Source organism: Anguilla rostrata, chromosome 3 (assembly GCF_018555375.3).
Source record: "Anguilla rostrata isolate EN2019 chromosome 3, ASM1855537v3, whole genome shotgun sequence".
In the NCBI taxonomy this organism is placed as follows: domain Eukaryota; kingdom Metazoa; phylum Chordata; class Actinopteri; order Anguilliformes; family Anguillidae; genus Anguilla; species Anguilla rostrata.
The window spans coordinates 2,912,742-2,938,542 of NC_057935.1; the positions used below are offsets into that span (position 1 = coordinate 2,912,742).

The 25,801-nt window shown below is 49.0% G+C and overlaps 1 protein-coding gene across 1 annotated transcript in view; it reads right to left on the reverse strand.

Annotated features, from left to right (window-relative positions):
* Nucleotides 1-1,008: 1,008 nt before the first annotated feature.
* The window catches only part of LOC135249831 (A disintegrin and metalloproteinase with thrombospondin motifs 2-like), a 128,782-nt gene continuing 103,989 nt past the window's right edge, over nucleotides 1,009-25,801 (reverse strand). Inside the window, exons 4-10 of the mRNA XM_064325432.1 lie at nucleotides 24,464-24,663; nucleotides 11,939-12,022; nucleotides 5,789-5,945; nucleotides 5,193-5,298; nucleotides 4,831-4,974; nucleotides 4,324-4,456; nucleotides 1,009-3,027 (exon numbers count right to left, since the gene is read on the reverse strand). Coding sequence (XP_064181502.1) covers nucleotides 2,803-3,027; nucleotides 4,324-4,456; nucleotides 4,831-4,974; nucleotides 5,193-5,298; nucleotides 5,789-5,945; nucleotides 11,939-12,022; nucleotides 24,464-24,663 — 1,049 coding nt within the window. The 3' untranslated portion in view covers nucleotides 1,009-2,802. The remainder of the gene's footprint in view (nucleotides 3,028-4,323; nucleotides 4,457-4,830; nucleotides 4,975-5,192; nucleotides 5,299-5,788; nucleotides 5,946-11,938; nucleotides 12,023-24,463; nucleotides 24,664-25,801) is intronic.

Consider the following 25,801-nt stretch of genomic DNA (forward strand, 5'->3'; position numbering starts at 1 on the left):
ACGTGTTTGCTGACACTATATGTCATAACGCCAACATCAGGGCATGCATCGTGAACATTGTCCTCAATCATTCTGTGATGAGTGTGTGTGACGAGCCCGCATGCGTGAGAGCAGTGTGTGTGGTGTGTGTGTGCATGCGTGTGTGTGTTGTGTGTGTGTGCTGTGACTTCGGAAGCAGCTACTTTCGGGGCCTGGTGTGTGTGGCGGTTCTTGGTCTTGAGAGAAGGGTGTTGTGGGGTGATGCGCTGCTTGCAGGGTGAAAGTGGTTGGGGGAAGAAAGCCCCTTACCCGCACTGAGCATGGTCGAACCAAGACAAGTACTGGTCGAGCTGAAACTCACACACACACACACAGAGAGGCTCAACACACCCACAGTGAGACTCAGAACACACCTACAACAGCAGGAGACTCAACAAGCAAAAACAACACACAGAGGCTCAAACAAAATGACCAAACAAACACCAAGGCTCAACACACACACACCGATGAAGCTCAGAACACACACACACACAGAGAGACTCAACACACACACCACAATAAAGACTCAGAACACCACACAGCAGAGAGAACTCAACACCACACACACAGATAAGACTCAACACACACACACACACCACAAAGAGGATCAGACACACACCGATGAGATCGACACACCACAAACAAGAGCTCAACACACTACCAAAGCTGCCACCACAGCAGGCCAACCACACACACACACACAGAAGAGACTCAGACACACAGCACAACACACACACACACACAACACACACAGCAGATGAGCTCAGAACACCACTACAGCAGGGCTCACACAAACACCCAGAGAAGACTCAGAACGACACGACCACCACACCGCAGAGAGAGATCAACCACACACCAGATAAACTCAGAAGACACACCCCACACACACACACACACACGAGAATCCCAACACACCAGATGAAACTCAGACACACACCACACACGCACAGAGAGAGACTCAACAAAACCACACAGATGAGACTCGAACACACACACAGCAGAGAGAGACTCAACACACACACACACCAGATAAAGACTCAGAAACGCACACACACACACAGCAGAGAGAGACTCAACACACACGCACACACACACACACACACACACACACAGCAGCACACACACACACACACACACACACACACACACACAGCAGAGAGAGGCCCAGAGCAGCACTGGACGGAAGGTGCATCTGTGCGATGGGCAGAGAAGCACAAACGTGGACCCATCCAGGCTGACGTCATGTAGCCACCGCACGGCTCACAGCTGCCTCTCGGGGGGCAGAGGTCACGGACACAAAGCCAACGCATGCAAACGAAATCAAACGATGAGGAAGATGCGGCAGGGTTGAAACAGCTGATTATGCGCAGCCTACGGAGGCGAAGAAAATTTGCCGCTCTAAAAAATTTTAATCCAGGAGTGGGACGTCGTCAGCCACCTTTGCTGACGCCCCCATCCTCATCTCTCATTTGGTCGCCCCTAGCAACTTTAGATCCAGGCGGACGCCACCCCCCCCCCACTCCAGGCAGACTCTACCCTTAAGGGCTGACCCTGGATCAGTGGATCCCCTGTTAGTCTGGACCACGGCCATTAAGTGACGTGAGCTGGGACTGATCTAGGGTCAGCCAGTGGGAGCAGAATCTACCCCACGCCCTCCACGCACGGAGACTGGGGTTCATTCTACACAGAATCCCAAGAGGAGCTCCACCAATCACAGAGCACGTTAGATAAACAGCAAACAGAACAACAGCAACGGCGATTGGTGGATGCCTATCGGCAATGCACAGATACAGAAAATGGGTCCCCAGGAAGTGTCCACCAGTCAACACCTGCGTTGCTCTGTTTCTAACCGACAAACCCGACGCGCCCCTCTGACTGCAGGAGATCCCCTCGGGTTTCTACGCCAGAGCTCACAGTAACCGCGTCGCTACGTTATCACCCCCTGTCAGACAGCCGGAAGAAGACGAAAGAGGCGAGACTCTCGCGCCATGAAAGTGCCGCATCATCGCCGTAGTAACGCACGCAGCATCATCGCCGTAGTAACGCACCGTAGCAACAACTGGCTAGAGACCGCACGGTGGATGCGGTTGTCCCATGAAAGGCACCGACTCACTTTTTAGTGATGCGTCTAAAACAGGGGTCGTCCAGTCTTATCCGAAAAAGGGCCGGTGTGGGTGCAGGTTTTAGTTTTAGCCCAACGCCCAAGGCACCTGATTCTACTCATCAAGGGCTTGACCGAAGACCGTGATTGGTTAAAACAGGTGTGGTAGTCCTGGACTAAAACAAAAACCCGCACCCACACCGGCCCTTTTCAGAAAAGGCTGGACGACCTCGGGTCTAAAGTAATAAATCGCGGAAAAAAACTGACGTACACAGACACTTGACCTACTCGCTCCATTACCTGAGATAACCTAGCACGTTAGCATCAGGTAAAGTTAGTAGCTGACTTACAGGCTAAGTAAAATTAACATAGTTAATCAAGGTGCCTAGCTAGCCGACACGGTAACATTAGCTAGCAGCCATTGAACATGAAATAAAACTAAAACCAAAAATACGACTTTCCCAGTATTTACAGCAAGTGGGAAATGTCCAATCCCCGTGGCACTGGCACTTTCATGGCGAATAAGCGTAGCTATATCTTTCGGAAGCTTAAATTTTCAAATTTCAACTGAAATAATGAGGCGAGAGGAGACGGGTAAAAAAAAAAAAAGAACGTCCTCCTCTCTCTCTCTCCGGAGTCGTGAAGCGCTCGGACGGACCAGCGTGCGGCAGGAACATGGGGGGTTAGCCTTTAGTGTCCTGCAGCACGCGTGCCCATAAAATGACCACAATGGCGACAAACAGAAAAAACGGAAAAACGAAAAAAAAAAGAATGACACCATTAAGGAAGTAACGACGATAATATTGATTGGCAGAAAACAAACATGTGGCTACACCGCTCCAAAGAAGGGGGGGGGATGGGGGGGGGTAATGCCTTACCTGTGTTCCTGACTGGCCCACCTTTTGCAGCTAAGGAAATGGTTCGACAAGAGAATAAAATAGAGCACTCCAACTGGCATTTGTGTGCAGGTGCACTTCATGAGGTCATCTTTTTTTTTTAAAAAGTGTCATAGCGTCGCTAGGTTTGCCGTTTGCTTGCTTCCAATGAACAGCCAAGAAAGCGGCAAGCTCAACACGAGCTACAGCTGCTGCATCTGCTAAATATACCCGACTAACAACTCTCTGCTCTGGCTATGGAAACTCTCTGCTCGCCTAAGTTAATATTTCGTAACTTCCTAAAAGGAAAAATTTCCCTTACATTGTAATTGACAAAGCCAAAGAAATGTGAGATAAATATTGCAAACCTTGGTGGTACAGTCCCCCTAAAACACACATTCACATGCACACACACTTACACAAAACCACACAAGCAAACACACACACCACTTATTCACTCACACACACGTACACTCACTAACTCGCTCACACACACACAAGCAAACACACACCACTTTTTCACTTAAACTAACACACACACGAACACACACAAGCACACACACACACACGTGCACACAGCTCAGTATACTGTATATTTCCGTCACCCTGCACTGGTTGGATTCATATCACCTGGAAATTATGTGTCTGTGTTGCTTTAGAATTTTTCAAGGGCACTGCAAACCACATGAGGCTTTCACCATTGTCCAGGCTCACACACTGTAAAAAATACACCTGATAATAATAACACAGAGAAATATTCTGCCTCGTGGAATCTTAACACTTCCATATTAATAAAACCAGCTCACATAACCTTTGAAAAATGACACAGAATGACTCAGTTCCCTCCTTCTTAGGACAGCCGCGCACACCTCTAATTCCGAAGAACAGAAGGAAGTGCACTTTTGTCGTCAACCAATTATCAATCAATTATTTCCTTGATAGGAGTAACAGTATTTGCACGAACAAAGAAAACCCCTTATTGTTTCAACACCGCATAGAGACGTAAATATCCATAATGCCAGATGGACTGCAGCAGTCAAACACACACCTCATGCCTCACAGGAATCCCCGGGCTTCAGCCTCAGGATCCCTGGACATGCAAGACTCACAGCGCGACCCAGAATGACATCATCTGCATCACTGAGCGAGACGCGGGGCTCAGCGACTTGAGAATGAAGAATGGAAACATGTATGGAAATATATTTTCCATACATCTTTTTTGTGGAAAGGCGTGATTTATTATTATTATTTTTTTTTTGGGTTAGCGGATGAGGTGGGGGGGGGGGGCACGGACGGATGGGACCCTGGAGCCAAGATGGCCGCCCTCACCGCAGTGCACATCATGTAGCCGGCGCCGAAGTCGAAGCGGCACTGCTCGTTCATGGAGTAGTGGATCCCCGGTAACCGCGGCAGCGACGGCCAGTTGTGGTCGAAGGGGTCGTCACGGAGACAGTCGTAGGAACTGCGGGAGGAACGCCGGAGGATTAAAAAAAATAAATAAAAATGAACCAAAGGAGGGGGAGGGATTCGTGAATGTGGGCGGCATTGAGGAGACGGAGGGCGAAGTCTAAAAAAAAGAGGGGAGGGGCTAGTGAAGGGAAGGGGGAGGGGCTAGTGAGGAAGAAGGAGGGTAAAGTGAATAAAGGGGGAGGGGTTAGTGAATGGAAGGGGCTAGTGAATAAAAGGGAGAGGGGCTAGTGAAGGGAAGGGGGAGGGGTTAGTGAAGGGAAGAGGCTAGTGAACAGAAGTGGAGGGGCTAGTGAAGGGAAGGGGGTGGGGCTAGTGAAGGGAAAGGGAAAGGGGAGGGCCTAGTGAGGGAAAGGGGGCGGGACTCACTGCAGGTAGCGGCCCAGCTCCTGCTGGCTGCAGCGGGACCAGTGGAAGCGATGGAAGGCAGCTTGCACCAATGGGGCCATGATGCTCCCCATGTGCACCTCGTCTCCACAGCGATTCCCCTGGCCGTCGTGCTCCATACCCAGCCTGCAGAGGGCGAGAGAGAGTCAGCTCTGTGTGTGTGTCCGTGTGTGAGTGTATGTATATGAGTGTGTGTGTGTGTGAGCGCGTGCGTGTGTGTGTATGTGTGTATGACTCTGTGTGTGAGTGTCTGTGTGTGTATGTGTGTGTGTGTATGTGTGTGAGTGCGTGAGTGCGTGCGTGCGTGCGTGCATGTGTGTGTGTGTGTACAGCGGGTCACTCACACATGTCCGGTCTCGTGTGCCACTACGAATGCAGAGGAGAACCCGTCCTCATGGTTCAGAGTGCAGCTCCGCACCGGGTGGCACATGCCCGTCACTGGGGCGTAACCTGGGCAACGGCAGGGAGGGTCACACACACACACACACACACACGCACACACACACGCACGCACGCACACACACGCAGACAGAGAGAGTACAGAGAAAGCATGTTACAGTCATCACCCATCACTCACTCATCTCCTCTCTTTCATGCACCAAACCTCCTGGACAGCAGAGGCCGAGCTGCCCTGTGACAACTCCTGACATCCAACAGAGCCCTTAGGTCTCTGCTCTCTCACAGGAGTGGGAAAACCAATCTTCGCAGTTGCTGTTTTTTTAAAATCATTTTCCAAGCAAATTTGAGTTACTTTTCACATAGTGCAGAATTTTAATCATTGGGGGGGGCAGTACAAAAGATAGAATGCAAAGAATGATGATGATGATGATGTGAAAACAGATTTAGATTTTTTTTTTTTTGCACAAGTGTACAGGTAATGTGTGTGCATGTATGGGTGGGTGCATGTGTGTGTGTGTATGTGTGTGTGCGCGCTCTGTACCCTGCATGCCGGTGGGCCCAAACTCCTGGCGGGTGAGGAAGATGGCGTGGTCGTGGTACTCCGCGTCGCCCGAGTCCTGCTTCTGCTGCAGGAAGGCCCAGCGACACACATTCTCCAGACTCTGAGACGGGTTCCCCAGCTCTATCAGGCTCATGGACTGGCAGGGGCAGGGACAGGGGGGACGGGGGGCAGAGAGAGGGAGAGACAGGGAGGACAGAGAGAGGGATACAAAGGGAGGACAGAGAGAGGGATATAAAGGGAGGATTGAGAGAGGGACAGAGAGGGGGGATAGAGAGAGAGAAAGGGATGGAGGACAGAGAGAGAGAGAGACAGGGTGGATTGAGAGAGGGACAGAGAGTGAGGACAGAGAGAGAGAAAAGGAAGATCCAGAGAGGGACAGAGGGAGGATAGAAAGAGGGATATAAAGGGAGGATCGAGAGAGGGACAGAGAGGGAGGACAGAGAGTGGAGTAGAGAGGGAGGACAGAGAGAGAGATATAGAGGGAGAGAGGGAAGGAAAGAGGGAAAGATATGGGGAACGGAGAAGAGGTATATCACGCAAAGGGTTACAGAGGGTGAGGGAGAGAGGTGGCAGAGGAAGAGAGGTGGTAGGAAGAAGGGAGACGGAGGAGGAGGAGAAGGAGAGTGTGAGTGTGAGAGCAGGATAAACAGAGGGAAGGAGAGGTGTGGGCGAGCGAAAGTGAGAGACAGAGATAAAGAAAGAAATAAACAGTCATCACACTGTCGTGGAGTGGCACTGAGATTAAAAAAAAAAAAAAAAACATGGATGCACAGTCATCTTGACTTTTCAAGTCTTTATCGAGAACAAAGCGTATGATGCGGATAGAGAAATGGCATATTCATCTCATAATGTTCCCCATCCAACTGACTCAGTTCCCACGGAACCCTAAAAACAGACCTCTGAGCGGAGTTCTGGTAACATTGCCTGGAGTTTTGGACACGGAAACCAACGGAAACACATCAAACTACCACAAATATTTAAGTAGCCTAAAAAGTTCTTCGTTTAAAATTTTTTCCCACAGAAGTTGAGCTAACAAGCATGCATCGCCGTAGCGCTGTGTCTCGTGGACCATCCATCTGATTTTTTCCTCAGCCCCAAGTATTTAGTGAAGTTTTCAAACCAGGTGCAGGGCTGCAGGCTATCTTGCTAATAAAAACAGCAAACAAGATTCCAATCCTGATTTAAAAAAAAGGTTGAAACTATTTAAGAATTGACAAGTGAAACACTTCACTGACAGACGTATTTATGGACATGCACAGAAAGAAGAGTTTTGTTTTGTTGTTGTGGTGCTACGCGGTTAGCGCCACTTCCTGTACGGTCCTGTGTTACCCTCAAGGGTATTTTTCTTCTTCTCCTTAATTAATTCATGAAAGTATATCAGAGTAATTATGCCTGTCAAAACAATGACCGGGATTAAACTGAAATCACAAACCTCTGAAGTCAGTAGCACTGTAGGGAACACACACACACACACATGCGCGCGCGCGTTGCCGTTGGCATTTAGCTCATAGCCTCACCGGGTCTCTACTGACAACATACTGAACGCGAACACAGCACCACTTTGAATACCGTAGTGTCTAAAACAGCGTCATGTGACCACACTAGACAGCGATGGCCTGCTCGTCTGAGTTCTGGGCCTGGCACGGTTGATACGATATTCCAAAAAACAAAAGAACAAAAGCCTGTTTTGTTCCAGGGCCGAAAACACAACACCGCTTCTGATTTTGACCAGTGGACGTAACCCAGAGGCGAAGTTTAGAGTTTCGGCCATATTTGAACATCCTGCCGGGAAATCAAAAGCTCTGTCCTCATGTCCACGAGAGAAAACGCGGTCTGAAACAGCAGCTCGTCAACTGTTCATTCTGTATGAGTGATTTAAAAAGAAAAAACAGAAATGGATTGCGATCTTATTTCAGCCCTTTGAGTTAGAAACAGAGGCATGTAGATGTAACGAATTGGGTGACTACATTCAGGGAAGACTCAAACTCAATATATATATATTTTTTTTAAGTTCATATGAGTTTGAAAGAACAAAATGTTTAAGTATGTTTGCCCGTGTCAGCGATGTGGTGATGGCAGTCTCGTACGCCAAATTCTGAAGTGTCAACACGTGGGTATAAGCTCATTAGAAAGGACCCACCAACCGTAGCCTCTATTTTCAGGTAGGCTATTAATGACTTAGGTGCATACGGCTGTCACGAGCATGCAACACCTTTTCACCGATGAAAGGAACCAGGTGGAACTAGCGCTAGTCGTGTAGGCTACACATCTGTTTATCTGTTCTTTTATTTATTTACCAAAAGTTTCTTGGCTTATTTCCTGTCCTTGAGAACTGTTGATATTTGTGCAGGAAATGCGCTCTTGACAACGAAATCGCGTGCGTTGAAGACTCACTTTTCAAAGTTCTAAAACCGTAGTTTGAAGTTTCTCAGCTGCTCTGTCTGGTCAGAATGTGCCTCTAATTAGCCTTCCACGGTTGGTTGACGTTACTCTGGGCTGGAAGCATCAGCGTTTGATTGGCTAACACGCACGTAATGTCCACGTGTCATCCGTGAAAACTTGGAAAGGAAAACTAGGATGAAAAGCAACAGGACGAGCCAGGAGAAGGTCACAAACAAAATTTTTAAAAAAGTAAAGACACTACTTTTAAGTCAGTAACTAAGAAGTTTAAAACCACAGTGGTAAACCTGTGTGGTACAGGATGGAAGTGTATCTTGCGCCTGTACAAAGTGGGGCAGGAGGTTTGGAAGGCAAAGAAAGCAGCTGGAGATATATAAAACTTGGGGACACAAAGTCTCTGAATCTAACATCAGATGCCACTTCCATGCCAATAGATTATTATTTTATTTTTATTTTTTGTTGGCTTTCCAGAAAAAATGTCCTCAGTTCAGCATAGTGAACAAGTATGTGCCGGGAGTTTGCTAAACAGCATTGCAAACTTTGATCGGAACTTAAAAGTCTAATACGAGCAGCAGACGAGAACAAAATTAAGGATTTTGGCCACGCCCACCACGAGCTGGCTCCAGAAGAAGGACGCGTGTTCAGAAGGACACCGTACCTAGAGAGAAACAGGGCTGTAAATCTTCGATGTTATGAGATACGCTTGTTTTGCAGCTACGGGCCTTGGGGGCTCTTGTTAAGCTCAGTGGAAATGCGAACTCCAGCGAGCACCAAGATATTCTGGCTAAAAAACCTGATCCCCTCTGCCAAGACGCACAAACTTGACCGCAAATAGAAGTTTCAGCGCTTGGAAGTGATTCCAAGCATACCTCAAAATCAATCAACAAATGGTTAACCGACCAAAAAGAAAAAAAAAAAGAAGCAAATTCAGCAATGTTTTATCTAGTCAAACTCAGCTCAGAACTTTTTATACAATTTATAGCCTTAAAAAAAATTAGCAGGGGTGAGAATGTTAGGGTGCACTACATATTTCTATACATGCAAATACAGGGGGAAGGAAATTCTATCGTGTCTATGTATGCAGGAAAATGTATTTAGAAAAGCACTAAAACTTTTTTTGTCTGGAACACATTACCCAGGAGGTTTCACTCGTGAACGAGGCAAACACAAAATACGAGCAAGCTTGTTTAGGCGTACTTCAAGGTTTCGAAATTAAACGGCGATTAGTCGCACAGTTGCGGGCTTCCCTGGGCGTAAAGGAACATTAGGCCAACTCGGGGGGGTAAATTGAGAAGGGGGAACCAAAAGCAATCGTCGCGCAATGTTCCGTCCGCAAGCAAGCAGTGGTAAATTAGGGGCGCACTTTGTCACTGTCAGCGGACGGGCGAGCCGGTTTCTCTAAAAGCGGCGGGGGTGGAACGCGCCTCGGTTTCGTTGCGTGAATAGACACGTACTTTTATCGTGACATGAAATGAGAAGGCGATATAGAAATACGCACCGCTGCCCGATCGTGAATTTAAACCAGAGCCCACATTTATACCTAACTGATCTCCCCTTACCTGTCTTTCACAGAGAAATTAGCTTAAACGGTGTTAAGCCCCAGTTCTCCAATGCTCGTGCACATTTTTCGATAATTTTCGCAAATAAACCGGAATAACTTCACCGCCAGAGAACTGGCGACTGCATAAGCACCGAAGAAAAGCAAGACTTGCACTATCCGATCACAGTTAAGTCTGAGTCTGGGGTCTCTTCAAACCACCCATCGATTATAATCCACAAGATTATTATATTTAAAAACCGAGAAAATATTCAGAAAAGAGACAGGCTACACATAATGGGGTTCTTTCTTTCTGAAAGAAACAACAGGGCTACTTTTGAGACATGCTGTCACGGTAACAGGGTAATGCCTGAAACCCGTGAAGGTGTTAATCGTTGACGTGAGGCAAAATAAAATACAGAATTTTGCAGAAATTGGAAACTCCTACTGGGAGCATAAAGATATTAATCAACAACATTGTTTGTCTTTCTACGATGGGTTAGCATAAGGGCTTTAAAGACTAACAATGTTTTTACAGGCTGGGGTGTTGACATGAAAGACTTCTGAAGAGGGGATGTTTTCCAGATGTTTCACTCTGACCTGTTATCAACTATGTTTGGTTTGAGAAAATTTTCAATAATAAATCATGCCTGCACTTTCAGAATCCTACCAGTAGATGGCAGCGTTGCAATTACCACTCAGCAGCATGTTCATATGTGCACATACTTACAGCATTTTCTCACTTGTTGTCAGTCGCTCATTCACACTCTCAAATGCACACACACGCATGCACACACACACACACACGCGCGCGACGCAGACGGGGCAGAGAGATGCAGCAGATGCCCGGGAAGATCTCTGATGTAAAAATGATGTAAAATGTGTTCAGGGTCACCGCACTGCTGTTGTCACGGTAATTGTGGATGATGGACAGCGGCGGCATGTGGGGCTGCATGCAGAATGGGGCATGGGACAGAAGGTTGCCGGCGGGGGATGGGGTGTGTTGGGGGGGGGGGGGGGTGACTAGGGAGATGAGGGGGGTGTGGAGGGTCCTGCGGGCAATCACGACGACAGGCTCATCCGGGACACATCCTGGTTTTATTGGGCTTAATCCCGCTCGTCCCAGGTGTCAGGACACGCCTACATTACCCACAACCCCTCACTGCCTGTAGCTGTCAGCCCCATCTGACCCCACCGTGCGCTGAGCCTCTCCTGGACCAGCATGTGGGACGCCACACGAGAACAAACCCCAAAAGAAACACCGCTCGAACGGTACCAACTTTCACGGATCGCAGGCGAGAATATTCGCAGGAAGGAGGAAGCAGCGGTTTGGCGGTTTGTGAGGACACAAAAAAAACAAAAAAACAAACGATTCGCCCACTTCAGTCTTTATCGCAAGTTCGAGTTTAAAGTTAAAAACGGCAGCAAAAAAATGAATTAATCAAGCAGTTCTGTTTTTTAATTAAAGCGCACAACTGCGTGCGACACGAAGGAACAGACGGATAACGTTAATTGTTCTGTCTTCCTCGACGTTTCCCACAATGCCGCGCTCAGCTCTGGGTACCCAAAGCCTTCCTTGTGGGGAAGGGAGGGGGGGTGTGGGGGAGGGGGAAGCTGATTGCGTAACGCCAGCCCTCTGTGGGGCTCTGGCACTGAACTGTAAAAAGACGCGCGACTTTGAAAAACGCTCCCCGGGGGGACGGGGGCGATGCTTTTAGTTCCCCTTTTCGCTCGGTCCAGTGGAACAGAGCGTCCTCGGGCTTCGCTAAGGAGAGCGCAAGGCCACGAGCCGAGGGGACTGTGGGCAGAAGCACAGAAGAGGGATTTGAGTGTTCCGAGCCGCGTTGATTTCAGACACACGTCTCAGAACCAGTACCACCGAAAAAAAAAAAAAAAGTAACACTGTATTGTGCACCGGAATGAAGAAGAAGAAGAAGAGAGAGACAGGAAAAAGAAGAAGAAGAAGGCGTTGTGTGTTCCAAAATGGGCGGAGCTATCACGTGTTGTTTCCTGAGACTCGCTGATCTCAGCCAATCAAACAGTTCCTACCGAGAGCAAAGCCGTTTTACCCAATCAGACACCCCGGTGACACACGTGCTCCATAGTGACTGAAAATGAAAAGCGAATGATGTTCAGGCTCAGGAGGAAACAGGTGGACAAAGGGCCCTGACAGGGGACCTGATCCCGCTCACCTTTCCGTAGCCCAGCATGATGATCCGCACCAGAACAACGTTGATCCGAGCCCCCAGGGACTGGTCGTGGTAGATCTCGTTCACCTGAAGGGAAACAGAGAGGAAAGGGGTCAGACCTTGAGAAACACGCACACATCTCCCTCTCCCACGCAGGGGCCTGCGGGTTTGATTCCGCTTCAATTCAAGTCGATCAAGGAAATTAACCAAAATTCAATTAACCGATTGAATAAAAGTACCGTGAAAATCGTTCCTGTTTGTTCACTGAATTTGAATTTCGTTTTCTGAATGAACGGAATGTAAATGGAATTCACTCCCAAACCTGCTCCCACATGCAGCCGGGGGTTTTCCACACCCCTCCCTCCCGCTATAGTCGCTTTGTCCCGCTCTACGCTACGGAAACATGAGCAATTACATTTTTTTAGTAATCGAGTTATTAAGTAATTGAGTGTGATGAACCAGGGTTGGATCTGTGCTGCATGAACTGTAGACTGCCAGGAAAATCACATGCTGACAAAATGGCCTGTTGTTATCATTAAAAAATCCTACAGAATATTTTCAAAAACCTGCGTCTGTACTTACACTTAACTGCCTAAATGACTTTCAGGGCATGACAGCAAAACATCCCATGTACACTTATGCTGGGAGGCTACGTGGAGGGACAGTTTGGGAACACAGATGGTTGCATGCTCAAATCCTAGCCGGGGCATAGCAGTTACATCTTGTACAGTTACGCAATGGCGCTGAACCTCGGCGGTCTCAGCGAGCATCCAGCCGCACAAATGGAAGATTTGTGAACTGTGCGAGTCGTCCCAGAAAACGCCATCTGCTCGCCGAATGTTTGTCCTGCTCCGACGAGCGCTGAGCGTCCGCGTTTGTCTCAGAGCGTCCGCGTTTGTCTCAGAGCGTCCGCGTTTGTCTCAGAGCGTCCGCGTTTGTCTCAGAGCGTCCGCGTTTGTCTCAGAGCGTCCGCGTTTGTCTCAGAGCGTCCGCGTTCGTCTCAGAGCGTCGCGTTGTCTCAGAGCGTCCGCGTTTGTCTCAGAGCGTCCGCGTTTGTCTCAGAGCGTCCGCGTTTGTCTCAGAGCGTCCGCGTTTGTCTCAGAGCGTCCGCGTTTGTCTCAGAGCGTCCGCGTTTGTCTCAGAGCGTCCGCGTTTGTCTCAGAGCGTCCGCGTTTGTCTCAGAGCGTCCGCGTTTGTCTCAGAGCGTCCGCGTTCGTCTCACGCTCGGCTTTACGGCGTCCGGCTGTGCCACTTCACCCATGCGCTCGTGCTTCAGGCAGGCAGCGTGGTGCAGTGCTCAACTGGGCCTGCGATGTGAAGGCTGCAGGTTCGATTCCCAGGCGTGACACTGCCACTGCACCCTTGAGGAAGGGACTTCATCTGAACCGCTCCAGTGTATGTCCAGATGTGTAAAAGAACAACCGAGTAAAAATGCAAAAGCTGTGTAAATCACTCCAGATAAGAGTGTCTGCTCAATGCCAAAGAAGATGAGGATGATGATGATGATGATGATGGTGGTGGTGGTGATGATGCAAACGATGATGAAGCGGATGATGATGGAGATGAAGACGAAGATGCTGCTGATGATGAAGATGATGATGAAGACAAAGCTGATGATGATGAAGAAGATGACGATGACGGTATTCTGGCTCGTCTCCACGCAGGTAGGAAGAGTCCATCGGGCCGCACTGATTAGTGGTCTGCCCCCCCAAGAAACACTCCGAGACACGCCCAGGAGAGACTGACAGGTCGCCCATAACAGGCAGCCGACAGGCGTGACAAACAGGCCAGATCGACAAGATGTCAGCTAATGCACTGAGCCTGGTACTCTGATGAGCTGTCAGAAGGGCTGGGGACAATTAGTGTGGCATACCAACTCTCAAAAGACATGGGCCTATACACACACACACACACACACACATACAGACACACGCACATACAGACACACGCACGCACAGACACACACACGCATGCACACACACACACTCATACACACACGCTCACACACACACACACATACACACACATACACACGCACACACACACACACTCACACTCACACTCACACTCACACACACACGCACATGTGGTGTGTGGATACAACATACAAGACACCATTAAAACATTCTGACAAATACATGAAAATGTATGTGTTTCACTTTGCATTTCTGGGTTTATGTCCGGGAATCTTCCCCGAAAGGCGGGCCGCCATTTTGTTACCCGGAATTTACCCAAATTTTCAGCCTATAATTCCGAGTTTGACGACTGTTCAGTTCGTTTTTAAACAAGATCCAACTTCTTTTTTTTTTAACTAGATCCGAGTTGTCTTGAACACGGCACTAACACAACCCTTAACAGAGCTTCTGTGAGGCCACATAAGAGACTCATATGAGAGCTGCAGAGCAGAGCTGCAGTCCAATTCTCACTGCGTGCGGCGCGGTGGCACCTGTTCCCCTCACACAGGTGCTAATCTCTCACCCTTCAGTCCTCCTGGAGCCTCGTTACTAATTTAACCGCTCTGCATTGGCCCCAGTGCACTGTGGGAACTTCGGGGGGGGGGGAGGAGAAGAAGAAGGAGAAGGAGAATAAGAAGTAGAAGACAAAATGGAGTTAAGTGGCGAGACAGAGGCGGGCAGACGGGCGCAGGAGTTCAGACGGGGTGTCCTCGGACCGGTTAATGAGCTGCCGCGATGTAAACACCGGACGCCAATAATGAGGTTTCTGACAGGCAGACGGCCGCGAAGCAGGGGCGAGTGTTGGGGAGCAAGAAACCACCGACCGGGAGGGAGGGAGAGAGAGAAAGACGGAGAAAGAAAGAGAAGGAGAGAAAGATGGGAGGATGGGGGGAGCTGGGCAGGGTAGGGGGAGCGCTGCACTCATCCTTCTCCTCCTGCAGCAGTTTTTTTTTCTCTCTTTTCTTTCTGTTTTCATTTTTGGTTCGGAGCTGCCAACGGTTGCTAGGCAACTTCCAAGCTTCGGTGGGAGGGGCTTGGGGGCGGGGTGGGGAGGAGAGGTGGGGGGGGTGAGGGGGAGGGGGCGTGGGAGTGCGTTCGGAGACACCTCGCTCTGCACTCCCCCCTCCCCCCGAGCGATGACACCGTGCTTGACCCCGCCCGTCCGTCTGTCCGTCCGCGTCGTCCCCGGTGATTGGCAGCCCGGCTCCTGACCCCGTCCCGCCGTCTGTCCCCCCGGAGGGCGGCCGCCGCGCCCGAGCCCACCGCACGCGCCCGTCTCCATTTCCCATCATGCCCCTCTGTCTGCACTCTCCCCGTCTCTGCTTCTTAAAAATAAAATGCCAAAATATGTTCGGGATGGCCTTTGTACATTCTCTCTCTCTCTGTCTGTCTCTCTTTTTCTCTCTCTCCCACCCTCCCTCTCCCTCTCTCTCTCTCAGTTAATTTCAAGAACGCTTTATATCCAGGACACCCAGAGCCATGCTGGCAATGCATGTACAGAGCAGAAGAGTAAATTTCACACAGATGCACGTGGGGCCTGGGGCAGCCCTGCACATGCCTGCTTTTGATCAGTGATCAATAAGCTCTCTATTAACACAGGATGCTGAGAACATGTGCTTTTAATGTTTCTTCATAATGAACTTCCTCACCAGGAGGGGTCAGGGGGCTTTTCTCTCCGTCTGCCCAGCATGGTGACAAGAGCAAGATTTATTTCCACTCCGAGTTCAGCAAGCATTAATTGGTTTAAGTTAACTTAACTCAAACTTGAGAACGCAACGCAGGTTTCGCTTGCTCTGCATCTGCTTTCAGTCTCCAGAAGTGGTTTATTTTGCGCAACCAGGTGTCGACACTTTCGCTAATTAGGACACCACTGATTCAATCTGTCAGCCTATAATTTAATCAATTAAAAACGTAATCTGTTTCTGAAGAAATAATTTGCCATATTGTGCGTTACAGAAAATGAAAGCGTCGGTTGTTCTGTCTCGGGATGTGGATATGGATCTTTTACGGCATACGCTGACTTCTCCTACATAACGTGGCCCTATGAGGGTAAAGCATCTCCCGTCAGACGTTAAAACTGTCTACTTTAGAACAATTAACAGCTGAGTTACAATTCATGGGTGGCAACTGTACTTGGATTAAAAATCAGGAAACGGAGGAGAGCACGGGAGGTCCCGAACCTCTGCTCCACACCAACAGAGAACAAGGGGTTAAAACCTTCGAAGAGGAGGTTTCTTGGAACGTTTTTTGGTTTTTCAAAACTCCGAGTTTAAGTGTTCTAGAACTGCGCTGCCTTCAGTCACCAGCAGCGACTGTGACATCAGCATTAGAGCGTTCACCCAAGAACATTCCGATCACACGTCCGCGATCTCACACCTCAAAGGGTTAACGTGTCACGTGACCACCGGAAAAGCAGGGGGACAGGGCGCGGCCCCCAGGGCCTCCGAGCGCGAGGTCGGGGGCTCACGCTGTCCGTAAGGCCGTTTCCTAGGCGACAACCAGGGCCAATTAAGCGGCGGTTGACCTCGTGGTGACCCCCGACACCAGAGCTCTGGCCCTTAATGAGCAGTAAGCGCGCCGTGCTCCCCTCCAGAGCCCCTCTTTCAGCCTCCCATCATGGGGCTTTAAAAACCATCTCAGCGGACCGGGCCCCTCGGGCGACCGGAGGCCTCCTGCCTGCGTCCCCTCTCCCTCTCTCCATTTCATTAAGGGGTCAGCGTGTTTCTACCTGTTACTCTGCCTCTCTCTCTCTCTCTCTCTCTCTTTCTATTTCACGTTCTCTCCATCTCACTTCTGATTTCCTACTCTCTCCTCTTATGGTACTGTATCACTCCATCCCCTCCTCCCTCTCTCTCTGTCTCCCTCCCTCTCCCCCCCGCTCACCCTCCATCACCCTCTCTCTCTCTGTCTCCATCCCTCCCTCTCTCTCTCTCACCCTCTCTTAATGACCCCGGCAGCGCTGCTCTCATTAGAGCCGGCCCTCCGTCTCACTGCCCTGCTGAACGGCTCAGTCTCGCCTTCATTAGTTAGACTTCAGCCCACAGGTAACTAATGGCAGCCTAGAGGTCAGAGAGTCAGAAAATCATTAATATCAGATTAATAATGCAGCAAGGTCCTGCTCTCCGACAGAGAGAGAGAGAGAGAGAGAGGTGGAGGGAGGGGACAGAGGGAGAAAAAAATGTGAATGTGGAAAGCTATAGTGTAAAAAAAAAAAAAATGACAAGAATCAAGAGGGAGAGGTTTTGTTCTTAGTTAATTACGATTATTTAATAGATTTATTTTATAGATTATTTAATCGTTAATTCATTATTGTCATTCTCTATTTTATGATTATTTGTTATGTCCGTTTTGGCAATATGTGGATTTTTCTTGCCCTGCCAAAAAAGCCACTTGAATTTGTATTTGAGACAACAGATTATAATGCTGATGGGTTAACTTTGGTAGTGGACAGAGACAGAATTCTCAGAAATCTCTTTCTGTATTACACACACGCACACACACACACAGGCAGACTGGCACACACACGCACACACACAGGCAGACTGGCACACACGCACACACAGACACACACAGGCAGACTGGCACACACATGCACACACACACACACACACACAAGCAGACTGGCACACACACGCACACACACACAGATGGCACGCACACACACACACACACACACACACACGGGCAGACTGGCACACACACACACACACAGGCAGACTGGCACACACATGCACACACACACACACACACAGGCAGACTGGCACACACCCACACACACAGGCAGACTGGCACACGCACACACACACACAGGCAGACTGGCACACACGCACACACACACACGGGCAGACTGGCACACGCACACACACACACAGGCAGACTGGCACACACACACACACGGGCAGACTGGCACACGCACACACACACACAGGCAGACTGGCACACACACACACACGGGCAGACTGGCACAGCCGTTATGAAGCCCGCGCTGAACGGAGGGCACGCAGTACGGGCGCTCGGGGAGACTGGCGCTGCCGCGGTCTGGTTACTGATCGCCGCCATTTCCACCTGACATTTGGGCTCTTATCACCTGCCTGACATTTAATCTCCTAATGAGGACTTTAAGGATAACTGATTACATAATCAGCGCATAACCTGGTCCGTCTTACGCAAAAGGGACAATGACCAATACATCAGCAGGCGCCAGTAATGGACCGGTTCCTGACAGAGTTCTTCGTGTTGTCTGGTCCTGAATTTGCTGTAGAAGGGATAAATCCATGCACAGGTGTGTGTGTGTGAGGAGAAGGGGGGGGGGGGGGGTCAAACGATTTTGAAAGTCTGAAATGCAGAGGCAAAGAGATTGAATGGAGCATACTAAAATGCAGCGCGCCATGATGAAATAAATAATAAAATATGTGGAAAATATTAAGTCGGGGACCTACGGGACCCCTGGGAACCCGTGAAAAATGCACTTCTAATCTCAGTCAGAGAAACACACTGACTCAGCATGCAAGATGTGCACCAACCGCCATTGATGCTATAGTACATATACAGTATATTTACTGTAAACACTGTGAGGTTACAGTATATATACAGTATATTTACCGTAAACACTGTTAGGTTACAGTATATAAACAGCATATTTACTGTAAACACTGTGAGGTTACAGTATATATACAGTATATTTACCATAAACACTGTGAGGTTACAGTACATATACAGTATATTTAATGTAAACACTGTGAGGTTACAGTATATATACAGTATATTTACAGTAAACACGGTGAGGTTACAGTATATACAGTATATTTACCGTAAAGGCTGTGAGGTTACAGTATATATACAGTATATTTATCGTAAACACTGTGAGGTTACAGTATATATACAGCATATTTACTGTAAAAGCTGTGAGGCTACTGTATATATACAGTATATTTACTGTAAACACTGTAGCCATTGAACTGGCTTGGCCTGCAGATGCACCACATGGACATGTGTGACCACTCATACCCCACTGCTCCTCAGATATTAATATCGGAATATTTTAATTGCTAACGAGTCACAAAACTGGCAGCGTACCTTTGACAAATAATCATATTTGCCGGAGAAACTCGTTTGAGGGCACAGGAGTGACCGACAGTGCCCTACCCGGAAATCGAACCTGTGACCGTCAGGTTACAAAACCAGTTCCTTACCCATCGTGCTACACCGTTGCCTGGGAAGCCATTTACTTGAGGGCACAGGGGTGACGACTTCTTTAACCATTCAGATACACGCCTCTCTTGTGTTTAGCATTTAGCATGTTAACGCCAGAGCTAGGAATTCAGTTCATAATGTCCGGGAGAGCAATTAGCCGGACATACCAAGCGCCCACACGAGCACGACTCTTACATAGCCGAAGATATATAAATTACACCTAACGCTTCCCCTAAACTCCGAGCATTTATCAGTGCATTAATCACGGGTTTACTAGCCTACCTGGGCTACATAAAACACTGTATCCTCAAAAACCTCAGCTGCTCAAAGCACTGCACTCCCAATCTTCCCCCTCGGGCCCCACTTTATGCTGCGGGTTCCCGTCTTAACGACTGCTAACGGTTGCGACACTGATGTCTTGCCACGGGCTCAGCTCATTGGTTAATCTTTTATGTATGACCTCTTGCAGGTCACGCTGGATAACTGTATCATGTACACAAACTGCATACTGCGCACATCGCACTGGACAGCTTCCTTTATCAGCTAGCATCAAACTCAACGCCTTAGTCCTAGCTTATCATGCAGCTAAGGAACATCTCTGTTGTGGGCCTGTCTTCAAAAGGTCATCAGACCCTACCCCACCAATCAGATCTCTCCGTTTTGGGTGGGATGAACCTCCCAGTACAGTCAGCACCGCAGAAACTCTGCCCCATCCTCTGATGCAGACTCAGATGAAGACCATCTCTTCAGATTAATGCCATGTCTCCCCTGTCCCCCATTTTCCCCATCTTTCCTTCTTTCTTTGATTTTCCCTTTTTGGGCTAACGTCTTATGTACAACAGCGCAAAAAAGGTTATCTGCCGAGTGGCATTTACTGCTGTTACAGTACGAATCGCTGTTTGGTGGGTTAGCGTCACGCTTATTGATTTTAAATGGGCCGTCTTCGCCCTCTCGGTGATAATTGCCTTTTCGTATTTTTGCATGTTCTCTGCTGCTGAAAGTCACCCCGCTAAGTGATTCTAAAGTGATGTAATGCCATAACAGCACCGGAGCTAAATCCCTAAATGCAAACGTAATAAAAAAGATTTTTCAGCTGAGGAACCGTCTGCCGCCCCCCAGGCAAACGTTAAAACACCCCCCGTAAAGGGGAGGTCGTCGCTAGGGACACCGCCGCTGACAGGAAGTGGTGACGGGGAAGTGGAAAAACAGGAAGCAGTCACTCGCATCGGCCCTGTTGTTCTCTGGAACCCAGGAGCGAGGGACAGGGGTCTGAGGGTGCGATGGTGGGCGGGGGTCGAGTTGGTGGGGGGGTACAGGGTCTGTGTTTAGGGTGCGATGGTGGGCGGGGGTCGATGTGGTGGGTGGTGGGGTGGGGGGGGGGTTTCATGGGGTCTGCGTTTGATTCCGGTTGGGGCTATCGATCCTTTGCACTTTCCTTTTAAATGCACTGCATATTTACTTTGTGGCAGGGTCTAGGGGGCACAGAGAGTGAGCCTCCGTATTTTAAATTCAAATTTAAAATGCCTTATATTCAAGTGATACAATTTGTTTTTCCTTTCACTTCATTTATAAATACTGTCAAAGCACACAGCAATACTTTTAAACACTGCAAAAACTGATTAATGAACAGCGAACACTTGATAACAACATAAACATTACAATTCGGCTTGCACTTGTTGTACGTCGCTCTGGATAAGAGCGTCTGCTAAATGCCTGTAATGTAATGTAATGTAATGTAATGTAATGCTTGCTGAACTCGGAGTAGAAAGAAATCTTGCACCTGAGACCAGGGCAGACAGACAGACGAGGTCACTGAGCTCCCTGACACCACCTGGTGAGGAAGACTAGGAGGAGGAAGGACTCTGCATTGAGCACTCTCCACAGATCTCCATACTGGAAGGAGTGCCATGGCAGAGGAGCTCCAGGATGAAGCTGTTCATCTGCACCACTTTATGCAAATAGGGAAAACAGGATGGTAATCTCTCTCTCTCTCCCTCTCACACACACACATGCGCACACACACACACACAGGCACACACAGGCACACACACACACACACAGACACACATACAAACACACACTCAAACACAGAGGCACACACACACATGCGCACACACACATACGCGCACACACAGACACACACAGACAGACACACATACAAACGCACACACACAGGCACACACAAACACACACCACACACACAGGCACACACAGGCGCGCACACACACACACACACACACACACACACAGGGACGTACAGAACTTGAACCCCACAGACGGGATTAAACTCTTGCTCTTGCTTTCCTTTGATGTCCCACAGACAGACAGAGAGAGCAGCCCCCACCCCCTCCTCTCCAAAACGACCCCACAGTGACCCCTAGAGGTCCGGTACTGCAGCACAGCCACACAGCGTTCCCTTAAGTGGTGGCGGGAGACTGTGCCAGCACTGAGCTCCACTATTGGCACACAAATAAATCTGAGGAGCAAAAAATATAACACAAATGTGACAGCATTGATTGCCTGAGATTTCTTTCTCTTTTTTCTTTTTTAACAGGCCTGACAACGAGGATAGACTCAGACAACGAGGGATGAAAAGGATATTGTTCTGTTTCTTCAAAACCGATCTGTAGTATTCCCCCACGGCTTAGCCAACACAGACTGCTGCTCATCTTGAACCAACAAGTATGTTTTTTTGTTTTCATCTCTCCAGCTTCACGCCGCGGCCCCCCCAGTGCCGAAACGATCTACGATTCTTTCAGCGTCTCGATCAAATATGCGGCCACAACAGCAGCTGCCCAAATATAACAGCGCCGTATTCCACAGGGAAATTATGGATATTAATCACTATGCGTTACGCACTGTGACCTAAACACGACGGGCTTTAGGGTCGCGCGGGAAGTTTTCGCGACAAAAATTCCGGCGTCGAGACGTTTATCCGTCTCGGAAGCGGCGTTCCGTGCGACGCTGCGAGGATCTGCGTGGATTCGTTTTGTGTTTTGATTTATTTTATTATTTTGTTTTTTTTTTACTGAAAAGACAAGCACGTAAAAAACGAGAGCGGAGCGCAGGGTGACATTTTGCCGGGCCGGAGACTCGGGTCCGAGACGCGAGCTGTCGACCGCGCGCCATCGCTCAGCTAACGTGAGCCCGGCTGAGCCGCGCGTGGGCGGGTCCAGCGCGGCGCGGAGATCACGTCTCTCCGGAGGGAGCGGCCACGGACCAGCGCTGTGTTTTGCTAGCTGCTGCTGCCGCCGCGGCACCGCTTACACGTCTGATGAGAAGAACACGCAAATGCTTGAGCCGTCCAGAGTTTCGTGTCAAAATAAGAGCCCAAAGGTAAGAGTGTGGTGTCAAAATAAGAGCCCAAGGATAAGAGTGTGCTGTCAAAATAAGAGCGCAAGGATAAGAGTGTAGTGTCAAAATAAGAGCCCAAGGATAAGAGTGTAGTGTCAAACTAAGAGCCTGAAGATAGGAGTGCGAACTCAAAATTACTACTATGGACCTATGTGTCTGAAATAAAGTTAAATTGAATTGAAAAATTACAAGCCAAAAGATAAGAGTGTGGTGTCAAAATAAGGTATAGGTATGAAATAGGCATGTGTGTGCGTGCGTGTGTGTGTGTGTGTGTGTGAGAGAGAGAGAGTGTGGGGGGGACTAGTGTTTGAGTGGGGAGCATCGTTTTTAACCACATTACATGCCTTGGAATCTAAGAAGGGAGAATAAAAGGTAAAGGGTATCTTTGGATCTCTCTTTGTTTGGAAATACGAATTGGAATCTTCCCCTTTAAACAAGCAAGATGGCGGGCCACTGCTAAACATCTGGGGCTTCTGGGAGCCCCGATGAATGCAGCACGTAAACGACGCACCTTTGAGTGTGATCACCTGAAGGCCCCGCCCCTTTATCAGATTTTAGCGATGCGTTATTGTTGACAAGCAACCAGGTGCGCTAGGCGATAAGCGATAAGCCCCCCGCCCCACCCCCCCGCCTTCATTTTAATCAGCGAGACAGTTTGGGAGGGATTCGCCCTCTACAGACGAGGAACCAGGCAGAGAATTCTCAAACTGGTGCGGCTTCAGAAAAGAAAAGAAAAACAAAAATGAAAAAAAAAGAAACAAAAAAAAAAAAAAAAAGCAACGGGCCAATAGAACTGTGGATTGATATGCACACCCGCCGGATGCAGAAGGACTCCAGGTTTCGGTGAGACTCCGTCTGCTTCCCCTTCGCCGAGAGAGAGAGAGACTTTACTGTAACTTTCAAGAAGAAAGCCGCGGGAACAAACGCGTGGGAGGTTTTTATTTATCTATTTGTTTATTTATTTATATTTATCTGGATTTCGAGTAATTTATTCTGAGTGCACTTTTAAAGGATATGTCCCCCCCCCCTCCCCCACTGAGGATTAGCGCAGGGTGGGGGGGTTGATGGGGCGGGAGGGGTTTGTGAGTTATAAACCGCGGCTTGAATCCGCAAACGAGGCGCTGAGTTAGCGGGTTGCGCCGCGGAGCTCAGCTAGCCCAGGAGAGGCTCCCAGGCGGCTCGTCATACCGCCATCTCCGCGGCAGCCGCGGTCCGGAACCCGTCTCCGCGGCTCAAGGTCATCGTCGCGGCTCAAGGTCACCGTCGCCGGCCGGCCGAAGGGAGCGCTTATTCCGCCAAGATTACCGCCCCGCCCCGCTCATCAGTCATTCCCAGGCCAGCAGCTCCGCTCACACAAACCCTTTCATCTCGTTTTTTTCTTTCTTTCTTTCTTTTAAAAGCTAATCGCCAGTCAGGTGATCGTCATGTTCCGTTTGATCTTGGTCACATGGTATGGCGCCAGCGTCCAGACAACACGAAACAAAGTTCCATTCCTCAAAACTACCCCAGAAAGGTACAAAATGAAGGTAAAACTTTCAATGAACGGTCATTCGTAAAGGCTACATGATTCCTTCATAAGCAATACATAAGTATTCATAAATGCTTATGTCAATAGCTATGCGGCACACGGTGTGCTACATCACCACCACTGACGCAGCAGTTGGCATTACCATGACATACCATGTAACGCACGCCATACGACTATTTGCAGTTATTTGCATAAGCATTTGTTCATATCTACGTAGTGCTCATGATTGTGTTATGCAGTGTTTATGAAGGCGTTATGTAGCTCTTGTGGAGACTTACGATGTACATGAGGGTGAGGGTTAGGGTTAGTGTTTATGAAGGCGTTATGTAGCTCTTGTGGAGACTCACGATGTTCATGAGGGTTAGGGTTAGTGTTTATGAATGTGTTATGTAGTGTTTATGAAGGAGTGATGTAGTGTTTATGAATGTGTTATGCAGTGCTTATGAATGTGTTATGTAGTGTTTATGAAGGCGTTATGTAGCTCTTGTGGAGACTCACGATGTTCATGAGGGTGAGGAGGTACTTCTGCACGTGCTCCTTGCCGTGGAATTGCACCACAGAGTCGTCCACGCCCAGCAGCACCTCGATGTTGTAGGCCCGGTCCACCGTCTGGCGCCGGGCCCGTCTGCTCTGGTTCAGGTTCTGCTCCACCCCCCGGTACAGAGTCTCCAGGTCCAGCAGCCCCCCCAGCTCCGCTCCTGGAACACAACCACAGACAGCCATGCTTAACCCTTAAGGATAGTACTTTTTTCTTTTTTTGGAATGTTTTTTCTAGAATACCGTTCCATTCAATTATCAGTAGTGATTGTGACATCAGCATCAGAATGTTCAGTTGAGAACACTCTAAACACATATTTGTGCCCTCACACCTTAAAGGGTTGATTTACCTTTGCGTCTGAGGCTGTTACCCCTGCACACCCCCACCGGCCAGTTCATTTCACTGGTTTCTTACACACAGTTTTCTAGATTTCAAACCAACAACTTTCAGGTAATACTGCCAATAAGCTTCATGCCAATGTTCTCCACACACACACACACAAACACACGCACACGCACACACACAGACAGAGAGTGAGAGTGAGAGATAATCCTTTTGCCACTTTAATAAACAAAATATGGCGATTTAGCTCCTGCTAAACCACGCCAGGCAGATGCAAATAGAGGCAATGAAACATCTGGATTATAACAGCCCACATCCTCAACGCTCTTTCAGTAACACCCACACATGCAGATAATGGATTATGTGTCTGTGTTCATGTGTGTGTGTGTGTGTGTGTGTTTATGTGTGTGTGTGTGTGCGTGTGTATGTGTGTGTATGTGTGTGCATGCGTGAATATGTGATGTGTGTCTGTGACAGAGAGAGAGAGAGATACACCCTGGAGGTTGCACGCCCCATGTTGACAGTGAGGAAGCAGCTCTGCTCTCCTGTCAAACGGAGAGTGCAGCGTCTGAAACTGTGCCCCTGCAGGAGGGCCAGACGGGATCGATCTGTCAGAGAAACACCTCCGCAGCCGAGCCGCACGGTAGAACACGCTCCCCTACGAGCGCACGGGAAGCTCCGCACAGAACCTCCACCTCCGCACAGAACCTCCACCTCCGCACAGAACCTCCACCTCCACCTCCGCACAGAACCTCCACCTCCCCACAGAACCACCACCTCCGCACAGAACCTCCACCTTCACACAAACCTCCACCTCCACACAGAACCTCCACCTCCGCACAGAACCACCACCTCCGCACAGAACCTCCACCTCCACACAGAACCTCCACCTCCGCACAGAACCTCCACCTCCGCACAGAACCTCCACCTCCACACAGAACCTCCACCTCCGCACA